This window comes from Mesoplodon bidens (assembly GCF_964165515.1).
Source record: "Mesoplodon bidens genome assembly, chromosome: 3".
Classification (NCBI taxonomy): Eukaryota; Metazoa; Chordata; class Mammalia; order Artiodactyla; family Ziphiidae; genus Mesoplodon; species Mesoplodon bidens.
In genome coordinates, this window is record NC_138178.1 from 47,850,641 (window position 1) to 47,864,751 (window position 14,111).

Here is a 14,111-nt window from a genome sequence, read left to right on the forward strand (position 1 = left end):
ACTTAGTTTTGTGCCTTGGGAAAACTTCAGTTTTTGTGCCTTTGTTTTTCTATAGGCAAAATAGGGAACTGTGAAAGAGAGGTTCTCCACTGGCTTGTACAGCACCTCCCACCCCCATCACCTCTTGTGGGGCTTGGCAATCGTGTGTGTGTGTCGGGGAGGGTTGCGTTTTAATCGTGTGTGTGTGTGTGTGTGTGTGTGTGAGCGCGCGCGTGTCGGGGAGGGGTGCGTTTTGTATTGTTACGAGGACTCAGGGGTGCCAAAGCAACTAGTGGGCAGAAGCCAGACACCAAATATCTTGCAATGCCTGAGGCAGTCCCGCAAACGAAGAAAAGTCCTGCTCCAAATGCCACAGAACCCCATTAAGAAACGCTCATGGTCCCTAAGGGTCCTTCCAACTTTCACATTTGAGGACTTCACTAAGCTTTGCATCTGGAGGGCCACGCCATAGGCCAGGGCCTCCCGTGCCCGGCACATCCCCCAACCTCACCAACTGCTAACCAACTCATCACTCAGGCTTCCACATGTATTTCACTTCTCGGAGATACCTTCCCTGGTGCCTGTGGCCGTCTTATAATTCTATTGTTTGACTGTTACTTGATTAATGTCTGCCCCCCTCCCCCACTCGGTCGACTCCTTAAGGGCCCGAAGCACTCACCGAATACTTTCTGAACGTAACAGGCGGAGAGCTGATGCACAGAGGAAGAACAAGTGACTCGAAAGCGCGCCTCGCCGGCGTCTGACGTCACCCCGCAACTTCCGTTCCTTCCCGCCCCTCCGGCCACCCCTCCTCCTTGTCCGTGTTTGTTTCCGGCGTTTCAATAAAGCTCGATTCGGTTAGAAGAAGACTGTTCTTCCGGGAAAATGGCGACTCCCACTCGTTCGCCGGAGTACCCGCTGGCCGCGGATCCGGCGCGAGCAGCGGGGGTTGTTGAGGACGCCGAGTGCCTGCCGCCTCACCAGCCTCAGCCCCCGCAAAATGTTCTCGCTGCCCCGCGGCTTCGAGCCCCAAGCTCCCGAGGACTTGGGGCAGCGGAGTTTGGCGGAGCTGCGGGAGATGTTGAAGCGCCAGGAGAGACTTTTGCGCAACGTGTAAGCTTGGGTCCCGCCGAGTCACCGCCGGGCTCCTCGGGTTCAAGCTCCCTGGGACGCGTCCCTCCCTGCCTCCACTCCGATCCCGTCCCTGGAAGGTGACCTTGCCTCAGTCAAGTCCATTCCAGGCCCACGGGCGAGTGGCCGGCCTAGTCACAGAGCCGACCGCGTCCAGCCAGGCGCGGGGCGCCTGTGGGGATGGCTTCCTAGCGTTTCAGCTCGTCATCAGCTCCTCGTTGGTTTTACTCAGCTCCTTGTGTCTGTTTTCCGAAGGGGGGGATCTGTATCCCAAATCCTTCCCCCCCCCCTCCCCAGTAGTGCCCCAAACATCTAGTCAGTTTCATCTGTAGATCCCTATTTTTACAGGAACTGTAGGAAATGGGAAGAGTGGGATAAAAGAGTTGTTTTATTAGGCAAAGAAAGTTTGACTCCCATTCAGCTGGTAGACTTAATAGATTTTAGCAGAGGATCGGTATAATGAAAATGATTTTTTTAGGAAGCTGATTTTAGCAGGTCGGTGCAGGATAGTTTGAAGGAATCTAAGAGGCAGAAGAGAGTAGAAGGATATTTTCAGAGAGGTTCCCAATAGGAGGGTTGTAAGAAAGTGAACTAGAGGGTAGTTGTGGGATTGGGAAAACTTCCTCAGGTGTAGGATAATTTGAATATGTAGTCGACAGAGATGGCTGAAGTTTCCAGCCAGTTAATAAAAGTAGGAAAGTTGGGGGAGGGGAATAGGTCTGAGATTGATTTACCAGAGATGAGTTGATGGAAGAGTTAATTATATCTGATTAAAAGCTGAAGAAGTGGTCAGGAGGCTCGAGAGAGAGAGAAGGCTGGGAAAACATAGGCATCGCAACTGGAGACGGATGTTAAGTTAGAATTGGGGGAATGAATGTAGTGTCATAAAGAATAGGGGGCCTGAGATGTAACCTTCCCTTCCCATTTTATTGTATGGCTGAAGAAAAGGAAATCAGAAAAGGAACTTCTGCCACTTAGCAAAAGGGGCAAATGATCACTTGGGGGGCTTCTTACAACTATTTTGACTTTGTGAGAATGGGATTTTAATCTATAGTGGTGAGTTAACTTTTTGGTCTTAGGACCCCTTTTACTCTTAAGACTTAGCATCCTGAAGAGCTCTTGTGTGTCATATCTACTCATATTTATCATTGTCTTAGGAATTACAAGTGAGAATCTTTAAAACACAAGAATACACAAGCACACACATTCTATTAGCCATCAGAGCAATGATATCATCCATAACATGTGGCCTCTGGCAAACTCCCCTGTACTCATGGTAAGAAAATGAGAGTGAAAATGCCAAATAGTATCTTAGTGTTATTATTAAAATAGTTTTGATCTTGCGGATCCATCCACCTCCCCTCCCGACGAAGGTCTTGGAGATCACACTTTTAAAAACTGATGATTTGGGGGATGTCTTATGTTAGTATCATGCTTAAAATACTTTTGCAGAAATTCTAATTAGATGAGACAAATGAGGCATATTCCCTATTCTTCCTGCAGCCCCTTCTTTTTGGGGGGTATTTGGATAATGATTCTATTTCATTCCTGTTTTGGGGCAGTTGGAAATTGGATTTTTGACTTAAAGATTGATTCTTCTCCCTTTGAGAATAATGCTTTTTTGTCTGTATATCTCAAGTTTAAAAACACAGCTGTCTCTAATGTATAGCTGTTCTTTTCCTTTTGCCAGAAAATTCATTTGCAAATTGCCCGACAAAGGTAAAAAGATCTTAGACTCCGTCACCAAACTGAAAGCTGCCATTGCAGAACGTGAAGAAGTTAGAGGAAGAAGTGAACTCTTTCATCCCGTTAGTTTAGACGGTAAGGAGAGGCAAAAAGCGATTACAGTTGATGGGGACACAGATAAGGCCCAGAATTCTGACCAGATACTTGATACTTCATCACCAGTTCCTGGCTGTTCCTCTGTAGCTAACATCACATCAACTCAGACAACCTCACAACAACAGGGACTGGCACATCTGACTCTCAGAGGCGATGCTGAGGCTCCTGAGGCTGAACACACAGTGAGTGAACGCCCAGCTTCCAGCATCAGAACTGCCACGCCTTCCTCATCTGCAGCTAGTAAGCCCCTCACTCAGCATCGTGTTTCACGTCAAGCGGAGGATCATTCTAGCAGCTTGGACAACTTGTTTATTGATAGATTACAAAGGATCACCATTGCAGACCCCGTTGAGCACTACTCAGAAGAAAACCAGAGTCCTGAGAACTTGGCCAGCCTTTGGAGTGGGCTGCAGAAGAAGCCTCATTACATGGAAGTGCTAGAAATGCGAGCCAAAAACCCCGTGCCCCTACAGCATAAATTTAAAACCAATGTGTAAGTACCATCAGAAGCAGGCTTGTTACAGGAGCATAATGTCTGTTAAACTCAAAAAACTGGGAGAATGCTTTAACGTCAGTGGCCTGGTGTGAGAACTCCTTGTACTTGGGAATGAGGGTATTGTGGAAACGGAAGCTAGCCTGGCTGGAGTAGAGGATTCGTGTTGGAAACTGCTTTCGTATTTTTAGCCAAATAATTGAAAAGGTCTTCAATGGCAGATGGTGTGTTAAATTTCAGGAGACCTCAGCAATGTCTCATATTAAACATGGAGTTAGAGAATTTATTACAGTTTTTTCCAGAACCATTTTCTGGTATGTAGTTCCCCCTTTGACTAGACTGTAAGCTAAGGGGAAAACAACTGCAAGAGCTGATAGCCTTTCTCAGTAAAAAATACTTGTGTGCTCACGATAAGTAAGCAGCAGATGCTGGGGCCGTACAAGAGTAAAGATTCTGCTCCTTATGGAGTTTACGATCTAGATGAGGACTCGAGGCTTACACACTTGGAAGAATGTTAAACTATAATAATTTCAGGAGGAAGGGAGCTGAGAAGGGGTTAAAAAAACTGAAGACAGATTTGGGCAGGAGGGGCAAATGAACCCTGCTTCTAAGGTCCTTGTCATAGTTTTGTGTCTGAGATCTTCAGAAAAACAAAAGCTCTTTGCAAAGAGTATTATTTATTTATATGCAAATATAACATTCAAATCAGGGAGTAGATTTATAAGAATGTAACATCAGATACAAAGTCTAACCACTACTGCCTTTCTTTGATTAACTGAAAGCCTATATAGGTAAAAATACCTAAAACCAATTTTTTTGTTATAGAGACTTTAAAGTTTAGTTCTATCTTACCATTCATTTTTATAACCTCAAAACTATTTCTTCTGCATAGAAAACCAGAATTATGTTACATTAATTTTTAGTTAGGAATAAAAAGTAATCGTTGATTGAGTAGTTGGTCATCTTGTGCGTGGTGAGGTATCTTTCCTCACTTCTAGGGAGGCAGAAGACCAGAAGCGTCATCTAATCAGTATATACAACAGAGAATACACTGATCCTGGTTCTGTATTATAGTCATTTACCTGGAAGTGGGAGGAGAGTAAGGGAGTATCAGTGAGGGTTCCCAAGGGAAGTTTAAGAGAGACAGAGGTGCAGTTATCAGAACAGGCCGGCCTTGGTGAGTCAGGCTGTAGACAAATGGAGGTTGGGAGGTGGGATGAGGGTGTCCTTTGGCTTCTTTTCTACTCTTCCTTTGGCCTCCTACATGCTCTTCTGGCTCTTCTGGATGCTGGAGGCCACCCATCATCTACTTCTAGTCCAAGTCTTCCCAGAACTTCAGATTTGCATAGCTCTGAAACCCAACCACGTGGGGGTGATCTGTGGCACCTTAGGTTTATCAGGTACAAAGTAGAACTCATTTCTTCCCAAACTACCGTCTCCCATATTCCCTAAGTCAGTAGTGCCACTACCTTCTTTCTTTCCCTCCTTTCCATATCTGCTAGCCATGGAGCCTCACAGTATATTTCCTTGACCTTCAACTCTAATCATTCTTATGTTCATCCTTTCTCCTGTCAAAGTGAAGACTCTCATCACTCTCTTGGGCTATAGTTGTGGTCTGTCCTGGCCTAGTCTTAACTCTACCAGTCCATCCTCTCCACTGCTGCCAGAATGCAGTCTGTAAAATGTAAACCTGAACCTGTTACATAGAAGTTTTCACTGTGGACTGGACCCAGCCTACTCCCCCAGCTGTATCTTGCTGCCTTTTCCATTTTCTCCACTTCCTGTGCTTCCTGTGTGCTACAGCCCTGTCACTCCTCACTCCCTGCTGGGATGCCATCAGGGATCCCATCATTTACATGCCGAATTCTTATTATTCTGAGACTCCTCAAATTGCACTCTTTTGAAGCGCTTCTGACAACCACCCTGTCTCCTATTACAACTGGCTGTTGCTGCCTTTTTGTTCCAGTGTACCATGTGTGGGCCTATGTCATAGCACCTGTGATATTATACTGCACTGAAACTGTTTACAAGTTTATTTCCCTCTGCTGGACAATAAGCCCCTTTGCAAATGTTTTTCAATGAAGAAAATGAAAACAGACTTCAGCTCAAGTATAAACTGAAGAGAGAGGGGAAAGGCAAAGAGTCTATCTAAACCTATTGTCTGTTAGAGCAACATGTTGTCAAATTCCTTGCCAAAAAGGTGCCAATTTAAATATTTCTGTTTTTGAGATAAATATGTTAAAAAATGTTTTATCTACACATGTAAATAGTGGTAAAGGGCTTACTATTACTTTTGTAGAAGAATTAACTGCCAAGGTTAAAGGCCACATTTGTGTGTATGAATGTTGCAAATGTGTGTCTATGCAAAGGAAGTAGTGTGGTGGTGTAACATTAAGTGTTGCCTCCTTCAGATTACCTTCACATCAGTGTGATTCGTTGAGTCGTTGTCAGAGGAGGGGGTCTCCTGTCTCCTCCGAAGAGAGACGGCACAGGGACAGGAAGCATCTCGATGACATCACAGCAGCCCGGCTTCTGCCACTCCACCACATGCCTACACAGCTGCTCTCCATAGAAGAGTCGCTGGCACTTCAGAAACAGCAGAAACAGAGTTACGAGGTATTTAGGATGACTTGTTTCTTGTCTGCATGTTGGACGCTGCTTAAGTCAGAATTTACTCCAGGTGGTTCAGGGAGAGTGGGATTTAGTAGAAGGGATTAGGTGCTAGAGGCATGGTCAGCTGATGCCATCAGGTCTCAGATGTGTGCCTCTAGCTTGCAGAGTCTCAAGTTTGCTGGAACTGCAGGGAACAGCTGGAGATGATCACAGCTACCTGTGACATCAAGGTGGTATTTGCCAGGAAATGTGGGGAGACTACTGCAAAATTTCACATCTCTGAAAGCCCAGGCTGTAGGTAGCAGTAGTATCGCTTCTTGGTCTTCCACCTTAAAACACCTATGCGAGAGCTTGTCAGTGGTGGAATCTAACTGGAACCCTGCTAAGAGAATCAGGGAAGCTCCCTGTGGCATTGAAATGTAACTCTCAAGCCTGGAAGCCATGATTTAATCTAGGAAAGAAGATTCTTCCAGTTGGAGATCAGTACAGCATTAGTGATTTTTGACATTTCCAAGCTCCTAAAATACAGGGAGAGCAGAAGAGGGATGGGGAGATAGTGGTGTGTTAGGAACAGACAGTTGGGGTTCGATACGCAGGCCTGCAGGCCCTTGTGAAGAATGAAGCATCTTCTACTTTTGGTCACTTAATTTTGGATAGCATTTTCTTCAAAGATCTGTGTGTTCTGCATGGAACTTTAAATGTGTATGTTGACAGTTTGGGTATAAAATAATGGGATGGGAGAAAATTAAGTGTGAGGACCACTGGGAGGAAAGAAAGGGTCTGATATACTTAGATAGTAAAAATTAGAGCCTCCAGGAAAATAGCAGCCAAACCTAGTTTGGCTTAGGTAGATTTTAATTGGGAACTATATGTCAGTTACTACAAAATTAGGTTGTTATTCTGCCTTGGCTTTCCATAAAAGCTCCGTTGGCATGGATTGGGGTTTTCATGGCACTCCTTTTTAAAAGCCAGTTTTCTTCCTCTCAGTGCATTCAAGTTATTGCCTACTTGTAACTGAGCATTGAGGAATTATTTTTTAAGTTGTCTATTTGATCCTAAATGCCTGTCCGAAGTTATTTTTAGGTTGAATTAAACCATTCAGTTTGGAATTGGTTTCCTTGGTAGTAGTAGTTCCACTTCAGTCCCACCTACCTGTGCTATCTGTGGCCTTAGGGGAGGGACATAAACAAGTTCCAGTGGTTTGGGGGGGGGCAGCCTGAGAAAAGTGAAGAGCCAGAGTAGGAATGAGCATTGCCACCTGCCATCATCAGTGATGGTGTCCTTGCATGTATAGAAGCACGGTGCCAATGTCTAAGATTTACTTAGACTTTTTACTGCATAGTACTTTTCATGGGAGTTAATTTGGAGAGGGATAATCAGTTTTTAGTATTCCTTGATTTTCATTGTGGCATTGAAATGTAACTCTCAAGCCTGGAAGCCATGATTTAATCTAGGAAAGAAGATTCTTCCAGTTGGAGATCAGTACAGCATTAGTGATTTTTGACATTTGATAGCTCAGATTGTTCTTCAGGGTTGTATATACACATGCACATGCCCACATACTTGAAAATGTTTTCATGTTTATAACTGTTGTAGTGCTAAGCTGATTCCTCAGTTTCTCATGTAGAGGTGGATATTTCAGTGCACATGGTTTATCAGTGGAAGTCTGTCATCACCACTATAGCAGGCTAGTAGTAGCTCTCCCCAGCCCTGCCATGTGGTGTCTGTGGTAGGCACAGTCAGAGTGCGGTAGAGAACACTGACTGGGCTGGAATGCTCCTTTATTTCTGGTTGTGTTCCAATGACTTGCCACTGAAAAACTGTAGGGAAAAGGTGTGAGTGTGTAATTTTTGCTTCATTTTTTGTTTTAAAGGAGATGCAAGCCAAGCTCGCAGCACAAAAATTAGCTGAAAGACTGAATACTAAAATGCAGAGCTATAATCCAGAAGGGGAGTCTTTGCGGAAATACCAAGAAGTAAGGGATGAAGGCGATGATCAGTCCTCCGATGATGAATTCTGAAGATGGGCATTTGGATCTTCTCCTAAATCTCTGCCTGTTGAGATCTCGTTATCTTACATCAGACTTTGTAACAAGTATCAAGATCAGTGTCAGACATTGTTGAGAGAAAGAATTTTTTCAAGTTACAACAAGGAAGCTATAAAAATAGCCCACTTTCAGAAGTTAACTTTCATGTGCTTGAAAAGTTTAATATTTGAATATTGTGTTTAATCACATTATATTAAACTTTTGCAGTATTTCGTGTGTTGGTCTGATATTTTAGTATATAGTAGAGCACATTTTTTTCTCTAAGCCAAATGAAAGCAGGTGATTAACTGCTTTTTTCTTTATACTTACCTCTACCAAATAGCATTTATTACATATCTTTCAGTGAATTATTTAGTTGTCCCAGGCATCACCTAAAATGAATTACGAGAATATAGTTCTCTCCTTTTTTGAGTAATGAAGGGAGCAATCTAGAGAATTTTGTGCATGTTGCATGGGGCTGTTACAGGATTGGATGTGAAATACGAAGGAAGACACTCATAGAAAATGCTTAAAATGTTTGTTTCCTTCTGTCTTCCCTTAGGAAAAATGTCTTCTTTCTTCTGATTAGGAATAAGGGGTACTTTTAGTTGATGCTGGAGGGTGGATGGTCTTTCTAGGTGACCAGATTTGTCTGGAGTAACATGAGGAACAGGAAAAGTCTAAGATGATTGATGTACGTGAAGGGAGTAGCTGTTCATAGGCCTGGCCTGACTTGACTTCATTGTTCTAACAGACGATAGGTTCAGTTGGATAAGAAAACCAAAAATATTTTTAAAGCTACCATTGGTTTGTTATCAATATATTCCTTTTTTCCCTCCCAAAAGAGGCTTATGTACACTCCAGAAACCTCAATCTCATATATATATGTAATTTTAAAGGACTATGGTTGTCTCCAGAGAAATTAACACATATGTTATCAAAGTTTTCTTTGTCTAATATGTTGGCACCTTTAAACAGTGTTGAAAGAATAAAATATTAATTAGAGCAACTTCAAAATGCTAATAGTGATATTTTACTGGTGCTTAATTAAATGTAACTTAACTTTAAAGGAGACTTCATTTATGAAATTTGATCGAGAACACATTTAGGCAGATGTACGTGTGATAGGAAGGGCTCAGTTCTATGTCATGTCCTTCCAGGAACAGCTACTGCTTTCCATCTCCCTTTTGCCCTCCTCCCAACAAAAAGCAAATGTAGAAATATGCTGAGCAAACAATTCCATTAATTTAGTTTTTAAAACTAATTGTAAATGATTTCACATCCTAAAGTTATTTAATGCTCCTTCTTTATAGAATGAATACATGTTATTTCTGGAAAGCTGGATCATGGGAGGGCTCACATGCACATACACACAGTCCCCCTGTAGTCCTACCACCGAGAGGGGGCCTCTGTTAACATTTGGGTACGTGTACATATGCATACCTTTCTATGCATAGGTATACATTTCTATTTTCAATAATACAATCAATCATACACTGGTTAACAGTCTGCTCTATACACTGTAAACATCTTCACATACTAAATATTTTGCATTTTAGATAGCTGCAGAATATTCCATTTTATGGGTGTACCATAACTTTTAAAATCAACTTGCTGATAAGTGAGGAAAACTGAGGTATAGCAGTAGGCTTCCACATCTAGCAAGGGAAGGAATCGGGCCTCAAACTCAAGCTGTCATCCAACCCCAAAGCCAATGCTCTTCACCAATGACTGTTTATCCTGAGAACAACTCCCAGAAGACAAAATGATATTAACAAACTGACTGGAGAGGAACCGAGATGGCGGAGTAGAAGGACATGCTCTCACTCCCTCTTGTGGGAACATCAGAATCACAACTAGCTGCTGGACAATCATCGACAGGAAGACACTGGAACTCACCAAAAGAGAAAGCCCACATCCAAAGACAAAGGAGAAGCCACAATGAGACGGTAGGAGGGGCGCAATCACAGTAGAATCAAATCCCATAACTGCTGGGTGGGTGACTCACAGACGAGAACACTTAAACCACAGAAGTCCACCCATTGGAGTGAAGGTGCTGAGCCCCACGTCAGGCTTCCCAACCTGGGGGTCCGGCAACAGGAGGAGGAATTCCTACAGAATCAGACTTTGAAACCTAGTGGGAATTGATTGCAGGACTTTGACAGGACTGGGGGAAACAGAGACTCCACTCTTGGAGGGCACACACAAAGTAGTGTGCACACTGGGACCCAGGGGAAGGAGCAGTGACCCCAGGGGAGACTGAACCAGACCTACCTGCTAGTGTTGGAGGGTCTCCTGCAGAGGCGGGGGGTGGCTGTGGCTCACCGTGGGGACAAGGACACTGGCAGCAGAAGTCCTGGGAAGTACTCCATGGTGTGAGCCCTCCCAGAGTCTGCCATTAACCCCACCAAAGAGCCCAGGTAGGCTCCAGTGTTGGGTTGCCTCAGGCCAAACAACCAACAGGGAGGGAACCCAGCCCCACCCATCAACAGTCAAGTGGATTAAAGTTTTATTAAGCTCTGCCCACCAGAGCAACATTCAGCTCTACCCACCACCAGTCCCTCCCATCAAGCCTCTTAGATAGCCTCATCCACCAGAGGGCAGAGAGCAGAAGCAAGAAGAACTAAAATCCTGCAGCCTGTAGAACAAAAACCACATTCACAGAAAGACAGACAAGATGAAAAGGCAGAGGGCTATGTATCAGATGAAGGACCAAGATAAAACCCCAGAAAAACAACTAAATGAAGTGGAGATAGGCAACCTTCCAGAAAAAGAATTCAGAATAATATAAGTGAAGGTGATCCAGGACCTCAGAAAAAGAATGGAGGCAAAGATGGAGAAGATGCAAGAAATGTTTAACAAAGACGTAGAAGAGGGCTTCCCTGGTGGCGCAGTGGTTGAGAGTCCGCCTGCCGATGCAGGGGGCGCGGGTTCGTGCCCCGGTCCGGGAGGATCCCATGTGCCGCGGAGCGGCTGGGCCCGTGAGCCGTGGCCGCTGAGCCTGCGCGTCCGGAGCCTGTGCTCCGCAACGGGAGAGGCCACAGCGGTGAGAGGCCCGCGTACCGCAAAAAAAAAAAAAAAAAAAAAGACGTAGAAGAATTAAAGAACAAACAAACAGAGATGAACAATACAATAACTGAAATGAAAAGTACACTAGAAGGAATCAATAGCAGAATAACAGGCAGAAGAACGGATAAGTTACCTGGAAGACAGAATGGTGTAATTCACTGCCATGGAACAGAATAAAGAAAAAAGAATGAAAAGAAATGAAGACAGCCTAAGAGACCTCTGGGACAACATTAAATGCAACAACATTCACATTATAGGTGTCCCAGAAGGAGAAGAGAGAAAGGACTAGAGAAAATATTTGAAGAGATTATAGTCGAAAACTTCCCTAACATGGTAAAGGAAATAGCCACCCAAATCCAGGAAACACAGAGAGTCCCAGGCAGGATAAACCCAAGGAGAAACATGCCGAGACACACAGTTATCAAATTGGCAAAAATTAAAGACAAAGAAAAATTATTGAAAGAAGCAAGAGAAAAACGAAAAATAACATACAAGGGAACTCCCATAAGGTTAACAGCTGATTTCTCAGCAGAAACTCTACAAGCCAGAAGGGAGTGGTATGATATACTTAAAGTGATGAAAGGGAAGAACCTACAACAAGATTACTGTACCCAGCAAGGATCTCATTCAGATTCAACGGAGAAATCAAAATCTTTACAGACAAGCAAAAGCTAAGAGAATTCAGCACCGCCAAACCAGCTCTACAGCCAATGCTAAAGGAACTTCTCTAAGTGGGAAACACAAGATAAGAAAAGGATCTACAAAAACAAACCCAAAACAATTAAGAAAATGGTCAGAGGAACATACATATTGATAATTACCTTAAATGTGAATGGATTAAATGCTCAAACCAAAAGACACAGGCTTGCTGAATGGATACAAAAACAAGACCCATCTATATGCTGCCTACAAGAGACCCACTTCAGACCTAGGGACACATACAGACTGAAAGTGAGGGGTTGGAAAAAGATATTCCATGCAAATGGAAATCAAAAGAAAGTTGGAGTAGCTATACTCATATCAGATAAAATAGACTTTAAAATAAAGAATGTTACAAGAGACAAGGAAGGACACTACATAATGAAAAAGGGATCAATCCAAGAAGAAGATATAACAGTTATAAATACATATGCACCCACCATAGGAGCACCTCAATACATAAGGCAAATGCTAACAGCCATAAAAGAGGAACTCAACAGTAACACAATAATATTGGGGGACTTTAACACCTCACTTACACCAATGGACAGATCATCCAAAATGAAAATAAATAAGGAAACAGAAGCTTTAAATGACACAACAGACCAGATAGATTTAATTGATATTTATAGGACATTCCATTCAAAAACAGAAGATTACACTTTCTTCTCAAGTGGGCACAGAACATTCTCCAGGATAGATCACATCTCGGGTCACAAATCAAGCCTTAGTAAATTTAAGAAAATTGAAATCATATCAAGCATCTTTTCTGACCACAACACTATGAGATTAGAAATGAAATACAGGGGAAAAAATGTAAAAAACACAAACACATGGAGGCTAAACAACACGTTACTAAATAACCAAATCACTGAAGAAATCAAAGAGGAAATCAACAAATACCTAGAGACAAATGACAATGAAAACACGATGATCCAAAACCTATGGGATGCAGCAAAAGCAGTTCTAAGAGGGAAGTTTATAGCTATACAAGCCTAACTCAAAAAACAAGAAAAATCTCAAGTAAACAATCTAACCTTACACCTAAAGGAACTAGAGAAAGAAGAACAAACAAAACCCAAAGTTGGCAGAAGGAAAGAAATCATAAAGATCGGAGCAGAAATAAATGAAATAGAAACAAAGAAAACAATAGCAAAGATCAATAAAACTAAAAGCTGGTTCTTTGAGAAGATAAACAAAATTGATAAACCATTAGCCAGACTGATCAAGAAAAAGAGGGAGAGGACTCAAATCAATAAAATTAGAAATGAAAAAGGAGAAGTTACAACAGACACCACAGAAATACAAAGCATCCTAAGAGACTACTACAAGGAACACTATGCCAATAAAATGGACAACCTGGAAGAAATGGACAAATTCTTAGAAAGATATAACCTTCCAAGGCTGAACCAGGAAGAAACAGAAAATATGAACAGACCAATCACAAGTAATGAAATTGAAACTGTGATTAAAAATCTTCCAACAAACAAAAGTCCAGGACCAGATGGCTTCACAGGTGAATTCTATCAAACATTGAGAGAAGAGCTAACACCCATCCTTCTCAAACTCTTCCAAAAAATCGCAGAGGAAAGAACACTCCCAAACTCATTCTATGAGGCCAACATCACCCTGATACCAAAACCAGACAAAGATACTACAAAAAAAGAAAATTACGGACCAATATCACTGATGACTATAGATGAAAAAATCCTCAACAAAATACTAGCAAACAGAATCCAACAACGCATTAAAAGGATCATACACCATAATCGAGTGGGATTTATCTCAGGGATGCAAGGATTCTTCAATATACGCAAATCAATCAATGTGATACACCACTTTAACAAATTGAAGAATAAAAACCATATGATCATCTCAATAGATTCAGAAAATGCTTTTGACAAAATTCAACACACATTTATGATAAAAACTCTCCAAAAGTAGGCATAGAGGGAACCTACCTCAACATAATAAAGGTCATATACGACAAACCCACAGCAAACATCATTCTCAATGGTGAAAAACTGAAAGCATTTCCTCTAAGATCAGGAATGAGACAAGGATGTCCACTCTCACCACTAATATTCAACATAGTTGTGGAAGTCCTAGCCATGGCTATCAGAGAAGAAAAAGAAATAAAAGGAATACAAACTGGAAAAGAAGAAGTAAAACTGTCACTGTCTGCACATGACATGATACTATACATACAGAATCCTAAAAATCGCACCAGAAAACTACTAGAGCTAATCAATGAATCTG

General features: G+C 42.4%; 1 protein-coding gene across 1 annotated transcript; it reads left to right on the forward strand.

Moving 5' to 3' along the window:
- Positions 1-864: 864 nt before the first annotated feature.
- Positions 865-13,784, forward strand: POLR2M (RNA polymerase II subunit M). Its single transcript, XM_081228755.1, has 4 exons — positions 865-1,092; positions 2,801-3,445; positions 5,857-6,061; positions 7,932-13,784. Exons 1-4 carry the CDS (start codon positions 980-982, stop codon positions 8,076-8,078), a joined length of 1,110 nt encoding a protein of 369 aa, XP_081084881.1. The 5' UTR covers positions 865-979; the 3' UTR covers positions 8,079-13,784.
- The last annotated feature ends 327 nt before the right edge of the window (positions 13,785-14,111 follow it).

Excerpts from the sequence above, each read along its gene's own strand:
- POLR2M (XM_081228755.1), top strand. The coding sequence starts at position 980 with ATGTTCTCGCTGCCCCGCGGCTTCGAGCCCCAAGCTCCCGAGGACTTG. Across the intron at positions 3,446-5,856 it reads CATAAATTTAAAACCAATGT|ATTACCTTCACATCAGTGTG; the intron begins GTAAGTACCATC and ends TGCCTCCTTCAG. Across the intron at positions 6,062-7,931 it reads AGCAGAAACAGAGTTACGAG|GAGATGCAAGCCAAGCTCGC; the intron begins GTATTTAGGATG and ends TTTGTTTTAAAG.